Source organism: Bactrocera tryoni, unplaced genomic scaffold, assembly GCF_016617805.1.
Source record: "Bactrocera tryoni isolate S06 unplaced genomic scaffold, CSIRO_BtryS06_freeze2 scaffold_480, whole genome shotgun sequence".
NCBI classification, from domain to species: domain Eukaryota; kingdom Metazoa; phylum Arthropoda; class Insecta; order Diptera; family Tephritidae; genus Bactrocera; species Bactrocera tryoni.
This window is the reverse complement of record NW_024396173.1, coordinates 92,297-110,321: the sequence shown is the minus strand read 5'-3', so window position 1 is coordinate 110,321 and position 18,025 is coordinate 92,297. Positions and strand designations below refer to the sequence as shown.

The window sequence follows — 18,025 nt, the reverse complement described above, 5'->3', positions numbered from 1 at the left end:
AATTAAAATGTGAATTTTTAATTTTTACTTCGCGCGTTTTTCGAATCGGTAAATTTTTTTTCTGTAAGTTGGTAGTACTGTTAGTGACATCTATGCTAAATTTCACGCCAAAATATTCATTAGTATTTGAGATACGCGTCGTTTTCTGAAGCTCTAAAAGTGAATTCTTCGATTTTTACTATGTCTGAATTTATTGAACAAAGATGTGCGATAATTAACCATCTCATACCGCATTGGTTACTCATGATCATTTCGCCACATTTTCAACTAATATCTTGCCGCAAACACCGCATTCGCCTGATTTACCTTCGTGTAACTTCTGGCTATTCAGCAAATTCACATGATCACTCCGAAGGCACCGTTTTGACTCAATTGAGGATATAAAAGCTGAATCGAAGAAGGTTCAGATGGCCATCGCGACGAAGGATTTTTCCAAGTGCTATGATGACTGGAAAATTCGTTCGCATAAATGTATTACTTTGAAGGTAATGAAATGGACAAAATTCACCTTTCAATTTGATTACAGTAGTATACTTGTATATCTCCTAAACCACTTAAGCTACAACAACCAGCGCTCAGCGCAAATACTACAACAACTCTTACCGATAGTGAGAAAATGGATGAAATCGGAAGATAACCCTCCTCCCTTTTATATAACGGTACTGTTCAAAACTACTGAAAAGCAATAAATCAATAACTAATTACGCCAGTGACAGTAAATCTCACCTCTGAGATAATTTGAGAGGGCTTTATAGGAGCCCATGCGAAAATTAGACGATGTCCGTGGCCATCCGCCCACTCTTTGGTGAAGTCCCATATCTCGGGATCCGATCAACTAATTTGGACAAAATTTAGTACCTGGCATTCTTTTCATCTTTCTATGTTCCGTTGTCGGACAAGAACCACGACTATTTCCCATATGACACATTTTTAAATTCCGTTTGATTCTTTATCTTTCCGGTACGCAAATCAAAAATCAGTTAATATAAGGGGATAAAGCTTTGCACGAATAATGCCTTTAGTGACCTCCCTTAGCCCCCATATATCGGCTAATATATGAATTATCCTAATGAAAACGAAAGAGCGTGTTTTGCTCATAAAAGTGTAACTTTGTGCTTAAAATAGATAAATTTCATAATATCAGAATTTTCGATCATCCCCCTGACTTTTAATGAATTTAAAAGCTCCTGGGCATACTGCGTCTTTTTTTATTTTTTTATATGTCCGCGAACTGTTTGAATAATTGGGTCGTCCTTTTCGTGCAAATTCTTGTTGTCAAAGTATACTGCATCAATTAATATTTCTAAAGTGTGGACCATTTTTCCTAGAGACGCATCCAGAAGAATATTACAATTACTGCTTAAATGTGGAGTTGGAAAAATTCCTTCCTCAAGTTTAAGCAGTTGCTGTGGAAAATCACCATCAGTGATTCCATGAAGACGCGAGCAGATATCATTAAAGCATGCTTAATATCGTCGCCCTTATGGACTTCGATGGAAAATATAAAATTACGAACGATTCGAGAGTTCTCTCTGTTAATGACAGGAAGAGTATGTCGGAAATCTCCAGCAAACACAAAAGTTATCCCGCCCATGACAGCAGAGGAGTTTTTAAGATCTCTGTCTGATGTTCTGTCCACGGCCTCTATATGTGCTGAGCCATAAAGCATGGTGCACTCATCCCACATAATCAACGAGACGTTTTGCAATAGTCTGCTAAGAGGCCCATTTTTGCGGAGGGAACATATTGATTGTTCTTCAAGATTTACTGATAGCGAAAGTTTCAAAATTGAATAAGCAGTTTTCCATCCTTTAGTAGTGTTAGAGTTTAGTTTAGTACTTAGAGTTGTAGCAATTCCTGACGAAGCAACTGCTATCGCTATCTCCAATGATTGTCTTATGTAAGCTAGTATTAAATTTGCAAGAAATGTCTTTCCAGTGCTACCTGGCGCATCCAAAAAAAAATGTTTTTGTTATTTGGTGAATACTAGTCACACTATCGACTATAATTTCAAAAGCATATCTTTGATCTGGGTCTACTTTTGACAGATTTTCATTGACAAAAGCGATCAAATTATTTGTATTATAGTAGTAATTTGTCATTGTGTTTGTAGCTCTTGTACAGAATATCTATGATTATTTGTCAATAAATTTCTGATTGGCTGTGATGGCTCCTGTATAATGGGGATATAGAGTTTTTCAGAAACACAGCACTTATCACTCGGTTCACATCCCAATTTTTTGGCAGAACACTTAGAGCATATCCTATTCATGGCTCCGATTTGGACGGAAGACTGTTGAGCATAATCAATCTGTGGATCCTATCTGAAAGCCAATCTGTTCCTATTAGCTAAAACTTGATTACGACCTCTAGTCGTTGATGTCCGTTGTCTTTCCCTCTGATCGTAAAGGCGTCGGGAATGCTGAAAGCTCGAGTCCCTAGTGCGAATTTCAACAACGCACTAATTTTGGCAGTTTGTTTTAACGCTATTCTTCTGGCATCCCACCTTTTTCTCTAACTGCCGATTGACAGGACCCTGATTGTGTTTTGTAGTCAGCTCAGAAAAAATATCAGGGTCCGCTGCCGGCTGACAAGCGAGAGAGTAAGAAAAGAATTTCTCATCAATTTATCTATGGCAGAATGGTTGCGGCAATACTGACATCTATATATATAAAAAGAAGTTACATTTCCTTGGTAATCTTATAACTCAAGAACCGCCAAATCGATTGACACAAGAATTTTAGAGTTCGTTCCTACTTATAAGGAGGTGGTTTGTGTAAAGTTTGTTTGGAATCGGTGCAGCCGTTCCTGAGTTTGACATTTTTTGTGAGTAAATACACTGTACCAAAATCAAGTATTTGCAATACGATTTATCAATTTTACATCGTGCTCTCATTGCGAACAGAATATTAATTTTCTGTCATTGGAATTCAGTTGACAGTTTTCTTATGTGCTTTGAGTTCTTTTATATCTTGCTCTCATTTTGAACAAACATACTTTTGGTGAGTGTTAGCCATGTGTTTCTTTTTTAATTGTATTTTAATTGCTTCATTTTTATATATATAGTTCAATTGCCAAGCGTTACTTAATTTCACAATTTTAATTTGATCTAATTTTCCGGTGAGTGTTTTCTTTATTTGCACAATTGAGGTTTTGTCTAGTGTGAGTGTATGTGAATTCATATTTCCACGCACACACATTGAAGTTTGAATTAAATGTATAATTTTTTCTAGAAATAATTTTCAATGTATTGCTTTTACATTCAATTAGTCATACACTGTACTGAAAGAATGTCACGTTCAAGACGTTGGCAGACGTTCACGTCAATCAAATGCTACAGCGTTAAATCGAAGATCACAAAGTGAAGAAGATCGTGTTCGACGAAATGAAATGGAAACACAACGACACAGACGGAGAACTCACTTGGATAATAGTGAAGCACCAAGAAACTGCCGTGGGCGTACGTCCGTTTATGATATACGTCAAATGGAACAAGCGGCTTTCAATTACGATGCCACCATTGATTACAGCATGTATGCCTACATTGGCCAGATGAATATAGAATGTATACATTGCAAAGCATTTAAATTTAAAAACGAAACGCCTGGCATGTGTTGTGCTGGTGGGAAAGTCAAATTACCGGTGCTAGAACTTCCGCCAGAACCTTTGCATTCATTGCTTTGGTACTCACCACTGCTTCACAAAGTTTCACCAGAATATTTCAAAATACAATTCATGCTTTTCAAATGATTAATCTTGGAGCTACAAATATTATAAAAGATGGATTTATGCCGACGTTTAAGGTGATTTCTTCGTGTGAATTAGCAATATCATTTTTTTAATTTATGTAAAGTCCCCTGTGTTCGATGTTTTTAGAAATTAAGATCCGTTATCATCTATATATATTTCTCGACCGTTACAGATTCAAGGTCAAATATACCATAGAGCTGGGTCTTTGCTACCATTCCCAGATGGTGATCATAAATTTTTGCAAATATATTTCATTGATGGTGAGAATCGAGAATTAAATAAGCGCTGTGCAATTTCGACGAATACGAGAAGATCAATCGTGAATGAATTGCAAACATTTTTTCATCAACACAATGAATTGGTGAAATTGTTTAAAGTGGCACCCGAACGGATGCCCTCCGATGGCCACAAAATCATAATAAAAGCCGATAAAACACCAATTGGGGGAGCACACCAGACGATTCAATGCACCAACGATTGATGAAGTAGCCATTGTTGTGGTTGGCGAACAGTTTCAGTCACGAGACATTGTTTTGTATCGTAGAAATGAGAATTTACAACGTATTTCAGAACTCCATCGCTGTTATGATGCATTGCAATACCCCATTTTGTTTTGAAGAGGGGACGATGGCTATCACATCAACATACCAATGATAAATCCAACAACTGGTACATATACATTTTATTTTGTTTAACACGTTCGCGTTCATTTGAATTTAGCGGGTGGCTGCCAAATAATCACTTAATTTTTCCATACAAAATTGAAGAGCGGGAATTCTCGTTTTTTTTCTGCAGGTTAATTTTTTCAAATAGTCTGAACAAATTAGGGAATTCCCGCCATTACCACATGTATTTCCTATGCACTTTTGTCGGGATTTCCCGCATTTCGTTTTATTGAAACTTCCCCTCAACAAACCATAAATGACTGGCACGTTAACTTTGAACGGGGATTCCCCAAATTAAATTTGTTTGAATTGCGGTTGGTCTGTCAGGGATGGTAGTTCACGACTTTACCAACACTAAAAATGTGCAGCGGTAGAAAAGCCCTATTCAAATAGCGCGGGAATTCCCGCAATTGTTTTATTGAAGGAAACATGAATGACGGAATTCCGCAATTTACGCGAATGTGGTAAATATGATTTATAAATCATTTTCATTCGCTAATTAATTTTTGCAATACAGGTCAATAATCAACAAAAAAGTCAGTGCGATGAATTTTTAATCGTACCGATTTTCCAAAGCAATTGATTGCTGAAACAATTACAGGAGGTGATGGATAACCACAGTATCGTCGACGATCAACTGAAGACAACGGTAAATCAACTGTAATTAAAATTAAAAATCAAGATGTTGAAATCGATAACCGGTGGATAGTTCCGTACTCACCGATGCTGTTCAATGTTCAACGCTCACATCAATGTAGAATATTGCAGTTCTGTAAAATCAATCAAATATATTTGCAAGTATGTGAATAAGGGCAGCGATATGGCTGTTTTTGGAGTGGCTCCTGAGAATAATCATGACGAAATTTTGCAGTACCAAATGGGGCGCTATATTAGTACGAATGAAGCTGTATGGCGTATTTTATCGTTTTCAATTCATGACAGACATCCGGTTGTTGTACATTTGGCAGTTCATTTGAAAACTGCCAACGTGTTTACTACACTGCGGCAAATGCCGAGCAAAGAGTAGTAGAGCCACCAGTAACTACACTGACAGCTTATTTCCAGTTATGTGAAACTTTTTTTTTTTTTTTTTGCAATATCTTTTTTATTTATTGAATCTGCTTTTTGTTTTAAAAGCCTAACAATAAGTTTTAAAATCTTAAATCTATTTAAAAACTAGACAAGCTCAAGCAAGTGTTTGAGCTGTTTTGGTGATACGTTGCTCCTTAGTACGCAGGCATATCTCTTCTTTTAAGTCGTGTTTGATCGCAGGAATGTACCAAAGCATTAGCCAAAGGGTTTGGGTGATCTCGGAGTTTAGATATATATTTAATTCTGCTGTCTTCTACTTCTTTCTTTACCATAGAAATACCAAGGTCTTTATGGATATTTTCATTACGCATGTACCACGGTGAACACGTGATTTTTCTAAGCATTTTTGATTGGAACCTTTGTATTATATCAATATTAGTTGCACAGGTCGTACCCCACAGTTGAATGCCATACATCCAAATCGGCTTTATGGCCGCATTATATAAAAGCACTTTGTTGTCTAGGCTAAGTTTTGAGTTTTTATTTAAAAGCCAATTTAAATTTGCAGCTCTTATCTTCATGCAAGTTATTTTACTAGATATGTGTTTTCTCCACGTAAGTCTTCTATCTAGGTGAATACCAAGATAAGTTACGTCGTTCAGCTTGGGGTACTAGAATATTGTTCATTTTTACTGCCGGACACATTTTAGGTCTTAGTGAAAACGTAACATGCTTGCATTTTTGTTCATTTACATTTATACGCCAGTTGGCTAGCCATTCTTCGACAGACCTTAAGTGCTCAGGCTAATATTCTTGATGCTATTATGTGGCATTTGTTACGGCTCACTAAAGCTGTGTCATCCGCAAAAGTTGAGGTCAATATATTATTAGCTGTAGGAAGATCTGCAGTATAAATGATGTATAGAGTTGGGCCTAAAACACTACCCTGGGGTACACCAGCCCTTATCTGTCGTTCGTCAGATATGAAATCTCCCACTTTTACCATAAATTGTCTATTTTTTAAATAAGACTCCAATGTCTTATACAATTCTAAAGGTAGAATGTTTTTAATCTTATACAAAAGGCCTTCATGCCACACCTTATCAAATGCCTGAGCCACGTCTAGAAATAAAGCTGAACAGTACTCTCTTTGCTCAAATGCTTTTCTTATTTCGTTAGTAATTCTATTTACTTGCTCTATCGTGCTATGTTTTTCACGAAACCCGAATTGGTGCGTTGGTATTATATTATTTTCGTGGAGGAAAAGGAGACATCTTTGATAGTAACACTTTTTCAAATATTTTAGAAAGACAGGGTAGAAGACTGATTGGTCTGTATGAAGACGGCTGTGTTAAGTCTTTCCCAGGTTTATCTATCAAGATAATCTGCGACTTTTTTCCATGAAATAGGATAGTATCCGAGATTAAGAATTGCACTGAAGAGCGAAGAGAGCACTTCTACAGCAATATTTGGTAACTCAATTAGCATTTTTGGGGTAATATTGTCATGTCCTGGTGACTTTTTTGGTTTAAGTTCTTTTATTATTCTAATAATTTCAGTAGGTGAAGTCTTAAAAGACTCGAGTGACTCGTTAACTGAGTTGGGTAAGCTGGACAACTCGAAGTTGTTCTTTGGGCAATTTGGTTGAAATACCTTTTCTAGGTAATTTGCAAAACAATTAGCCTTTTCCTCGTCACTTCGAGCCCAATTTCCGCCTATGTCTCGTATAGGCATGTTGGAGTTAGTTGGTGGCTTCAGGGACTTTTGGGCTTTCCAAAGAGAATTTTGCTTGCTTGAATTTGGACTCAGCTTCTTTATATACGTTTAAGCGCTTTTTTTAGTTTACGTGCAGCTGATTTCAATTGAAGCTGAGTGGAAGGGGAGCGACTTATCTGCCATTCACGCCTTGCACGCCTTTTTTCGTTTACAAGCTTTTCTATTTCTCTGTTAGTAATTTTTCTGGCACCAAGCGGCTTATAGTTTTTGTTTGGTGTTGCTAAGACAGCTGCTTTAGTTATTATATCATTGAGTTCTTCTATGCTTTCAAGTCGATATCTCTACCTGTATTTATTTTGTACTCAACATTAATGTGGCTACTCACGTATTTTTTATATTTTAGCCAATTCGTTTTATAAGAAGTCAAACCTACTTTTGGATTAACGAATATAGGTTGTTCACATAACTTTATTAGTACAGGAGAGTGATCAGAAGATAGATCAGTACTTGTATCAGCTGTTATAAGCGATTTATCTATATTTTTGATTACAGCAAAATCAATTAAATCTGGTATTTTTTACGATCACTAGGCCAATATGTCGGCTTACCAGGAGATATTATGTCAAGGTTATTGTGCCTATTTATAATAGTGTGATACAGCTGTCGTCCTTTCGGATTAATTAGCCGTGAGCCCCAATACGTGTGCTTTGCATTGTAATCTCCACCTGCTATAAATCTATGGCCTAGTGTTCCAAAAAGTCTTTGAATTGGATGTCTGTAATTTTAAACCGAGGCGGGCAGACGTAAATGGCCGTCAGATTTAAGTCCCCGCAGCGATTTTAATAGTTATTGTTGTAGCTTGTAATTGCGCGGTGGCATAAGATTCTGATGTGTGGTGATTTAACCGTTTTCTAACCAACACTGCTGTTCCTCCATGTGCCTTTCCATCTGGGTGGTTTGTAACATAAGTCTAAATCGGTATAAAGAAATTGTTTTTGTTCGTAAGATGAGTTTCTGACAATAGCATTACATCGATACTTTTTTCATCCAGAAATCTAATGAGTTCCAATTTATGTTGGTTAACACCGTTAGCATTCCATAAACAAATGTTCAATACACTCATTTTTTACTTAAAAAAGTTTGCAACATTTGGTTTTGTGATTGGATTACCTCTTGAATCATATTTTGCATTGAAGCCATAAATTGTGTCATACATTGGGTGAGGTTTAAAATCATAGTTTCAACGCTTCCATTTGGTTGGTTTTGGGACAATTGCATTTGTGTAGTATTGCCTTTCACCACGTTTGCATAACTCCCTTGTGTAGCATTGTCCTTAAGATTTACTGGTTTTGAAATTTGGACGAGGATTTTAATATTTTCATTAGATGGAATATTCATCATTTGGTTACGACGTGCTTGGATGCCCTGTGACAACTTCGATTTTAAATCTTTGTATACAGAAATTCAACCCCTGTAGTTAGCAGTGTGGTTTCCTCCACAATTGCTGCATTTTTTATTTAAATCCTCTTTTTTAAGAGTACATTTTGAAGTTGGATGTAGATCACCACATACTACACAGACATTTCGTAGAGTGCAATATGCTTTCATGTGTCCATACTCTTGGCAGTTTGTACATTGTACTGGACCATTTCTCTTGTGTGGTTCCTCAACGGTGATTCTGCGATGGAGAAGATGTTTTAAATTGTAAATCGGGTGTATTTCATTTTTCTTTAATTTGTTGGAATCTGGCATCAATTCTATTTTGAACATTGGTTGTGGGACTTTGTTCTTGTTAAAAATATTTACTACTGATTTAATGCTAAAACCACCTTCTTCTAGTGCTTCTCTAACATCGTTAGAGTCTACCGAAGACTCTATACCTTTTACGACAACAACTAGGCCTTTTGAGCTCTTCAGTTGGTAAGAGTAGTAATTCTTGTTATCATTTGATAGGAATTTTACACTTTCCATGAAACTTTTTTCAGTGTATGTTTGAATTTTTGTTTCATCTATGTTACCTTTTTTCAAAGGCACAATGTGGAAATTGTTTGTGCCTATTATATTGCTCATTTTTGAAACAAGCGCATTTGAGCTACGCTCACGCAAATAGATTGGAGGGGGTTTGGCATTCACGACCGTGGTGGTACCCTTTGCTTCGTCGTTAGGCCCTTTGCTTAATAAGGCAAATCTGTTGCCAATAAGAATTTCTGGCTTTTTGGTGTTTGGCGTGTTTGCTTGAAATTTTTTGGTATTGACCGCTGTTTTAATAGGACTCAATTTCCTTTTTACATTAATGTAGCGATCAATACCAGTCTGAACTGATGGCCCTTTTTTGCTTGGTACATTCTCACCTTGCATTTTATTTTCCTTCGCTGTCCGGGTGCTTGCTGGCTGCATAGTGGCTGCTGTCAGTGGTTTTGTTGTTGCCCGATTGCTGTTTACTGCTGCTTCTGCTGACTTCGCTTGCTTAGTCTCTCTTTCGTCTGATCGATGCGATGACTCATCATCGCCGTTACATTTGTTTTTGCCAGGAGTTGCTTTTGTTGGCTCGACAAAACTGAAGTAGGCATTTAAGGAATGCCTACGGTTTTGCGGTTGAGGCTGCGAAGCACTCATAATTGTTTGTTTTTTTGTTTTGTTTTTATATATTTGTTTTGTGCACTATTTGTTAATGTTTATTATTAAAAGTTTGTGTGCACTGTTTTTTTATTTGTTTGTTTGTTTTTATTTATTATTTTTGTTTGCTTACTTTTTGCAAAAATTAGAATCACGGAGCGAATTCAAAAACACGTCCGTACACTTTGAACACCTAATAAAAAAAAAAAATGTGAAACTGATGAATTTTCCAGGACTTTGCATCAACAAAAAAATTTCAACGTCGCAAACAAGGCACACCTGTTGATGGTTATCCAGGTATTTTTCGAACAGATGCTTTGGGACGCATTTATACAGTTAGTCCAGCTAATGTTGAATGTTTTTACTTGCGACTTTTGTTGGTGAATGTACATGGACCTCAATCATTCCAACATTTACGAACTGTTAATGGTCAATTGTGCGCAACATACCGTGAAGCATGTCAACACTTGCATTTGCTGTAAGATGATACGCATTGGGATGCTACGCTTCGTGATGCATCAATTGTTTCTCCACCAATTCAAATTCGTATGTTATTTGCGATCATAATATCAACATGTTTTCCATCAAATCCACTGGAATTGTGGAATAAATACAAAGAGAGTTCATGGCTGAAGACATTTTGATTCGACTTCGACATCGTTCCAATGATCCTGCATTGCTGCTGACATTGGAAATGTATAATGAAGCCTTGATAATGATCGAAGATTTGTGCCTTACGATTGCAAATAAGGCATTAGGGCAATTAGGGCAATCCACCAAATCGTTTGATGCATGATTTATTTGAACGAGAATTGCAACGCGAACTGCAATTCGATCGTAATGAATTGCGTGCGTTCGTACAAACGTATACTCCACAATTAAATGATCAACAAAAGTATGTATATGACACAGTGATGCAAGCTGACAATGACAACACTGGTGGATTGTATTTTTTGGATGCACCTGGCGGCACTGGAAAAGCATTTTTGATTTCATTAATACTGGCAACGATTCGGTCGGAACAAAAAATCGCGGGCAATTGGCACTTGCTTCTTCCGGAATTGCAGCTACATTACTTGATGGCGGCCGCACAGCACATTCCGCCTTGAAATTGCCATTGAACATGCAAGCAATTGAAACACCAGCATGCAATATTTCAAGGAGTTCTGGAATGGCTAAAGTCTTGCAACAAACATCCATTATTTTATGGGACGAATGTCCAATGGCCCGTAAAAAATCTTTGGAAGCCTTAAATTGAACATTACAAGATTTGAGACGGAGTTTACAGCTGTTTGGCGGTGCATTAATATTGTTATCTGTTTTGATTTTCGTCAAACGTTGCCTGTTATTCCGAGATCAATACCAGCTGATGAAATTAATGCATGTTTGAAAAGTTCATTTTTGTGGGCACACGTACAAATGCTTTCGTTGACGACCAATATGCGTGTGCGTCTTCAAAATGATTCTTCAGCACGTGAGTTTTCAAAGCAATTGCTGAAGATTGGCGATGGAAAAATGGAAAGTGATCAAAATGGGTTTATCACGTTACCGAATAATTTTTAAATAATTGTATCATCAAAAGAAGAACTCATTGATCGCGTTTTTCCAAATATTGCTCAAAATTATAAGAACCATGATTGGTTACGAGAAGTGCAATTTTAGCACCAAAAAATGTCAATGAATTCAATTTCCACATCCAGGAAAAATTGCCAGGTAATTCGGAAACGTATAAATCCATTGATACTGCTATGAATGATGAAGACGCAGTCAATTATCCGGTTGAATTTTTAAATTCTTTGGAACCACCAGGCATGCCACCGCATAATTTGAATTTGAAAGTTGGTTCATCGATTATACTTCTTTACTTCTTCGAAATCTTAATGCACCGAAACTTTGTAATGGGACGAGACTTTCAGTGAAGAAATTGATGCCAAATTTAATTCAAGCAACAATTACTCACTGGCAAAGCAAAAGGTGAAATTGTTCTAATACCGCGCATCCCATTAATACCAACTTGGACATGCCATTCGAATTTAAACGTCTTCAATTTCCTGTTCGGCTATCTTTTGCTATGACCAGTCAACAAAGCCCAAGGGCAAACGCTTCAGGTGTGTGGAGTTAATTTAGAGGAAGCTTGCTTTTCTCACGGTCAACTGTACGTTGCATGTCCGAGAGTTGGAGCCACGAAAAATTTGTTTATTTATGCACCACAAAATAAAACAAAAAAATTGTGTATACAATTGTATTAAATTGAACATTGCTTTTCTTTTTCATTATTGAAATCAAATCTTTTAAGCAATCAATTTTTTGCGTAGAGAAACGCGCCGGGTAACGCTAGTATACATATATATAACTATCACTGTTACTGCACTCGCGTGTTTCAAAAACGACGGGGTCACCAATGTTTAAAGTAAGACGCGTTTGATTCGGAATATAAATATGTACTCAGCTCTGGTTGCCCAGAGCTCCTTTATTTATAAAATTTCTTAGCCTAATTTGTGTATGCACCACATGCAGAGTATATCTTAAACATAAGTGTTCTCAACGGCATACACACTATTTCTTATCTTTTAATAGTTTAGGATCATATCCGTTCCTTTACATTGAGTGCATTAAATATTGCAGTCTCTAATCAATATGCCTGTTCAAATATATTGAACAGGCTTATCTTCGCCAGTGTTGAGGCAGTACAAAGCAATACATAAACAACGCATAGAGATACATCCCTGCGAACCACGGCTACCCACTTGAGACAAATATTCCAATACAACTACACATTTTTTCTCTATACACTAACACCAACGCACATTTTCGGGTTATTTTTTGTTTACCTAAATGCGATGAAAAAAAGTTTCTTTCATCTCCTGATTTATTTGAAAGAGTGCGAAGGAGAAAACATTATTGTCAATAGTGACAAAAGAAAATCCCAAAAAGGGTAATAAAAAAACGATTGAAAGACGCATGTCATTCGTGATCGTACTATCGTAAAGGAGGCTCGTACAACAAGAAGGTAAGTGAATGATTTTTTTTAAATAATTTGCAAATAATTACTTCATTTGTTTTTATAGCATTGGAATTAGCAGCTGCAGCAATATCATCAGAAGCAGCAAATTTAAATTGTTAAGTAAGTATGTGAGAAAAAGTGTGTTTTGTTTGAAATTGGATTGCGCAGTTCAACATAATACGCAAAAATAATTACATACATACGTACATAAGTATGTATTTTATGCGTTTAAGGCGGCCTGCACAATCCAATGCCTTATATTTTTAATAATCAGATAATATTATTCTTTTATTTCAGATATTATTATGATTTTTATTTAATTATTCTTTCTTTTCAGATTTTTTCACTTTTTTTATTTAATTAATATTAGCTTTCAGAGTAAATTCTATTTGTATTTAACATATTTTATTCTTTCAGATAATATTAATCTCTTTTTCAGATATTATTATCATTTTATACAATTAATCATTCTTCAATGTAATTATTATTTATTTTCAGGTATTAATAATCTTTATTTTATTTTCAGGTATTTGTCTTTTATAATATTTTTCCACTCTTTTATTTTCAGGTTTTAATAACCTTTATTTTATTTACAGGAATTTGTGTTTTATAATATTTTTCCACTCTTTTATTTTCAGGTTTAAAAATTCTTTTCTTTATTTAATATTTTTTCAGATATTAAATATTTTTTATATGAAATATATTTTTATTTATATAAATTGTAATAAATTTTTTGTAAACACATAAAAAATAAAACAAAATAAAAATTTTGAAAATTAAAAAGTTTAGTTTGAAATTTTAAGAAATTTTAGAAGTAGGAATCAAAAAATGCAACCCTGCATCAGCTATTTAAAAAGAGAAAATGCAACAGCATCAGCCGTCGATTGGGGATATTAGAGCAGGACAGATGTACTTTTTTATATGACACTGCTGAATGAGCGCAACAGAGATATATGATCACATGTATACGTACGTGAGTAGGTAAAATATCTGCCAGGCGTAAGAAACATTCTATATGTTTACCACCACGTTTACCACCATGTTACCCGCTAATTATCTGGTGTTTTACCCGCTCATGGTTGGCAGGGATATAATACATTTATATGAAGCACGCATGCAATACGTATGCACTCAACAATTAACAAACAAAGATATTTACTTAAGATAACATATTGACTTAAGATATGTATTTAGGCAATTGAATACAAATGTGCATGTGCACTTGAAAACAACACTATACCATGTAACATAAACAATACCCGAAATGGGTATTTGTACATATTTATATTTATGACTGTATTTTTATGTGTTAGCAATAATGCATACAAATATTTGACATATGAGATCCGTTTCTATACGGATTTATCTCATTTACAATTGTAGCCGTTAAGAACTGTTCAGAAATCTGAACAGCAATTATAATTGAATTTAATATTTCAGTAGTCGCCAATTATAGCGGTATTTTGTCTTTTTTTACTCCTATTCGAGCAGAAAATTAGAAGCTGCTTATTTTTTCAATTCATATAGTTCTAGTTTCAATTCAACAAGCAGCGAGTGGTTTAGTGGTTTTAAACAATAAATATGGACCAGATAAATATGGTTATGGTTCTTCCAGAAACATTATCTTTATCTAAACAGTGGGAATTATGTGACGATGTGTGCACTCTATTAAAAATGCATGGAATCACCACATTCTAAATATTAAAAAAAAATGCATATTGAAGATGAGTTTACGCTCTTCAAGAGATTTGAAAATAAGTTCTTTGGTGAAATAATAAAATTCAAGGCAGGGCTCCGAGAAAGGCGAAATACAGTATACTCTCTAAAAGTAAATTCTCAGAAAGTAAATAATCACGGAAAAGTTAATCACCTTTAAGATTACACATACACCTCGAAAAAGTAAATTTTTTAATTGTCTTTTCAGAGAGTGCGATAAAAAATTCGAAACGAAGCAAGCAGCGTTTTTTACGATGTTGCAAAAACACTTACTCTCTTGTTTATCGCGTCTTTTTAGTAAATAAACTCTCCTACTTTGAGATATGTACATATGAACTTACCATTTTAGTTCCTCATTTGATTGTGCTACAATTTTTTTGTTTTGATATTGCCTTACATAAGCACATACCTACATATTTCAATATGTAATGATGCTTGGTTAAAATTCCTTTTTTTTGCATTTTTTACTGAGAATGTAGGTAACGCTAAATAATATGGTATTTGCACTTTTTATTGAGTATTGCGTCGCTTGTTTTACATGCTGTAGTTATTATTGATGCATCACTTGACAAGAATAGTTAGTACGCAAATTTTAAGTCTTAAAAAATGTCAAAAAAGCAAAATATAAACCAAACAAGATTGAACTTAGTTAAAAAAACAGAGATCATTGCAAAAATTGACAAAGGTGTAAGTGGTAAACGGTTGCCATTTGATTATGGTGTTTGTGAAGCAACAATAACAAAAATTAAGAAGAAGAGATTTGAAATTTTAGAAGCAGTTTCAAATTCATATGGTGATTTACACAGAAAAACACTGCATAAACCAGAATTTATTGAGCTGGAACAAAAAATGTATGATTGGTTTTTGATGCAAAGACAACGCAATTGTAATGTTGTAACGAAGCTTTTTTCTGCCCCTGCTTCTTACAAGTATAAATTGCGGTATACTCGCCGTGTCCAGGGTTCGTTACAATAAATTTGTAAACATTGGGGCTCTTCTGCGAATCGTACTTTATTTCATTCAACTTATATTAATATATAATATATATTAATCTATGTTACAAAATTGTCTCCTGCGTTGTACTGTCGTCGCCCGAGGACGACGCTGTCAGGGTAACGGTTCTGTGTGGCCCGTTAGGGCAATACCGTTTCCCGCTCTGTTGCGCTCCTGGGTGCTAGACCAGGGTGTCCTGGCGTACACGTTGACACTCCTCTGTTACGACGACTCGATGACGATGTCCGGGCATATACGTTGACGCTCGCGTGCTACGACGACTACGCTCGGCTACTTCTTCCGGCGCTCGTGTAGGTTTCAATACGCTGTCCTGGTATACACGTTGACACTCGCATGCTACGACGACTACGTTCGGCTACTTCTGCCGACGCTCGTGTAGGCTTCAATAACGCTGTACTGGTATACACGTTTACGCTCCTCTGCTACGCTGGAGAGGTCCTTTTAACCACTTTTGCCGCGTAGAGATCCCGGATCACGGAAAACTGCGTTAGCGACCGCGATGTTAAAGGTTGAGTTGGTCAGAGGATAAACTCACTACCAAGCTCACCCTTAACAGACGGCGTTCACAAGTCAGGGTACCAAGACTAGCCAGAGGATAAACTCACTGCGTAGTCTGATGCCAAACGTGCGTACGCTGTCACAGTCCCGTGCTGACTCCCTGATCATCGATCACCTAACTCCCCAGCAAGCCTGTGCTGCGTGCTAAAACATTCGCAACATGTTGCGTTGGGATGGCGTGTGTTGCTGGGACGGCGTATGTTGCTGGCAGTGGCGTGGTTTTACCGCTGCGTATGCATGCTTGTTGTTGTTTTATCTGCTTGTCTGATTTCTCCGTCTTCGTGGTATCCCGCTGTATTGCTTGCGTGGCGTGGTTTTACCGCTTCGTATGCATTGTTGTTGTCATTTCATCTGCATGTCTGGTTTCTCAATCTTCTTGTGTTTCTAGAAGTGGCGTGGTTTTCCCGTTGAGTTGTGAACAATAGGGTGTGCCTTTATGGGTTATGTGGGCTAAATTCTGTATAGATATTTAGTTCTCAAAATGTTAATGGCGCAAGGTTAAAATCAATTGCTAAGACGGAGTTTGCAAGACTTTACTTACAAAAACAGTTCTCTGCAAGTGATGGATGGCTGACAAACTTTAAGAAACGATATGGGATTCGCAATCTTAAAATTTGTGGTGAAATACTTTCGAGTGACACAACAGAAATAACTCCTTTTATTCACAAGTTACGGGATACAATGAATGAAATGGAGATAACCGAGGCACAGTTATACAATGCGGATGAGTCTGGTCTCTTTTACCGTATGCTGCCAGATCGCACATTCGTAGCAGCAACTGAAAAGACTGCACCTGGCCGAAAAATACTAAAAGAAAGGATAACATTTATGCTGTGTGCGAATGCCGATGGATCCCACAAATTGAAACCCTTGGTGATTGGTAAATCTGCAAATCCACGTTGTTTTTCCGGATTCAACAATCCATTGGAATACGTAAATTCTAAAAAAGCGTGGATGAACTCCCAACTGTTTTCTGAATGGTTTCACAATTCGTTTACTAAACAGGTAAATAGTAATTATAAATTTTACTTTGTTTTGTTAATTTTCTAAAATACTATATGTTAACAATATTGCAGGTTCGTACTTTTTGCTCTGAAAATAATTTACCACATAAGGCATTGTTGCTAGTTGACAATTGTACAGCTCATAAGCCAATTGAACGGCTAAAGTCTGATGACGGTAACATTGTAACAATGCTTCTACCATCGAATGTGACAGCGGTAATACAGCCAATGGATCAAAATCCGATAAGGCTAGTTAAATTGGGCTACAGAAGCAAACTTTTATGCAACGTTATTGCACAGGAACATTTGACCATTGCATTAACATTTGTTTAAATGAGTTAAGCATCCACCCTCTCTACTCGGTAAAACTGGCGCATCCTAATGCTACAGTACAATACACCACAGCCGATGACACAATAACACAACACCAGCTCAACTCACCACACCTGTACAACCCACTCAACAAAAAGGATGGACAACAAGATGGCATTTTTATATGTTATACATCGTTACACGCATCCGTGATTTCTTTCGTTCTAAACAATTCGACTCTGCGTTTACAACACCCGACCTGCGCGCTACAGTAAGCCTTTCGTCAACAGCGATCTGGCGCGCTATCTCTTATACATACGCTCCTTTATGTGGGTTACCCAAATAATTAAATATTTTATGTTAATAAAATAAACTTTGTAAAAACACCCATAAAGTTTTAATAAATTATATAATTATAAATATATCATACGACTCAAATAACCCGGTACTTTTATTCCCAATGTGCGAGACATTGTATCTACAGGTTACAAAATTAAACATGGTACTTCGAGCCTTACCGAAAGGCACCTTCGGATTTTAATAAACGTAATACATAACAATTAAGTGCATCAAAAACAATTGTGGTGACAAATACCAAAATAAAGTGCGGGAACTTAGTGCAGTGACCTAAATTAAAT

At 36.2% G+C, this 18,025-nt stretch overlaps 2 protein-coding genes across 2 annotated transcripts; one reads left to right on the top strand and one right to left on the bottom strand.

Moving 5' to 3' along the window:
- Positions 1 to 8,913: 8,913 nt before the first annotated feature.
- On the bottom strand, positions 8,914 to 9,599 carry LOC120781184 (the record flags this gene model as incomplete). The annotated part of the gene is made up of 1 exon (XM_040113307.1): positions 8,914 to 9,599. A coding segment is annotated over exon 1 (647 nt), but the record flags the coding sequence as incomplete, so codon positions are not given.
- A 968-nt stretch (positions 9,600 to 10,567) lies between these two features.
- Positions 10,568 to 17,408, top strand: LOC120781183 (jerky protein homolog-like). The gene is made up of 4 exons (XM_040113306.1): positions 10,568 to 10,725; positions 16,545 to 16,603; positions 16,676 to 17,076; positions 17,148 to 17,408. The coding sequence occupies exons 1-4, from the start codon at positions 10,568 to 10,570 to the stop codon at positions 17,406 to 17,408; spliced, it is 879 nt and encodes a 292-aa protein (XP_039969240.1).
- The last annotated feature ends 617 nt before the right edge of the window (positions 17,409 to 18,025 follow it).

Bases quoted from the DNA above. Each gene is read 5' to 3' on its own strand.
- LOC120781183 (XM_040113306.1), top strand. From the start codon at position 10,568: ATGCATGATTTATTTGAACGAGAATTGCAACGCGAACTGCAATTCGAT. The intron at 10,726-16,544 runs GTATTTTTTGGA...ATAGATATTTAG, and splicing joins AATGACAACACTGGTGGATT to TTCTCAAAATGTTAATGGCG. The intron at 16,604-16,675 runs TTTACTTACAAA...ATGGGATTCGCA, and splicing joins TAAGACGGAGTTTGCAAGAC to ATCTTAAAATTTGTGGTGAA.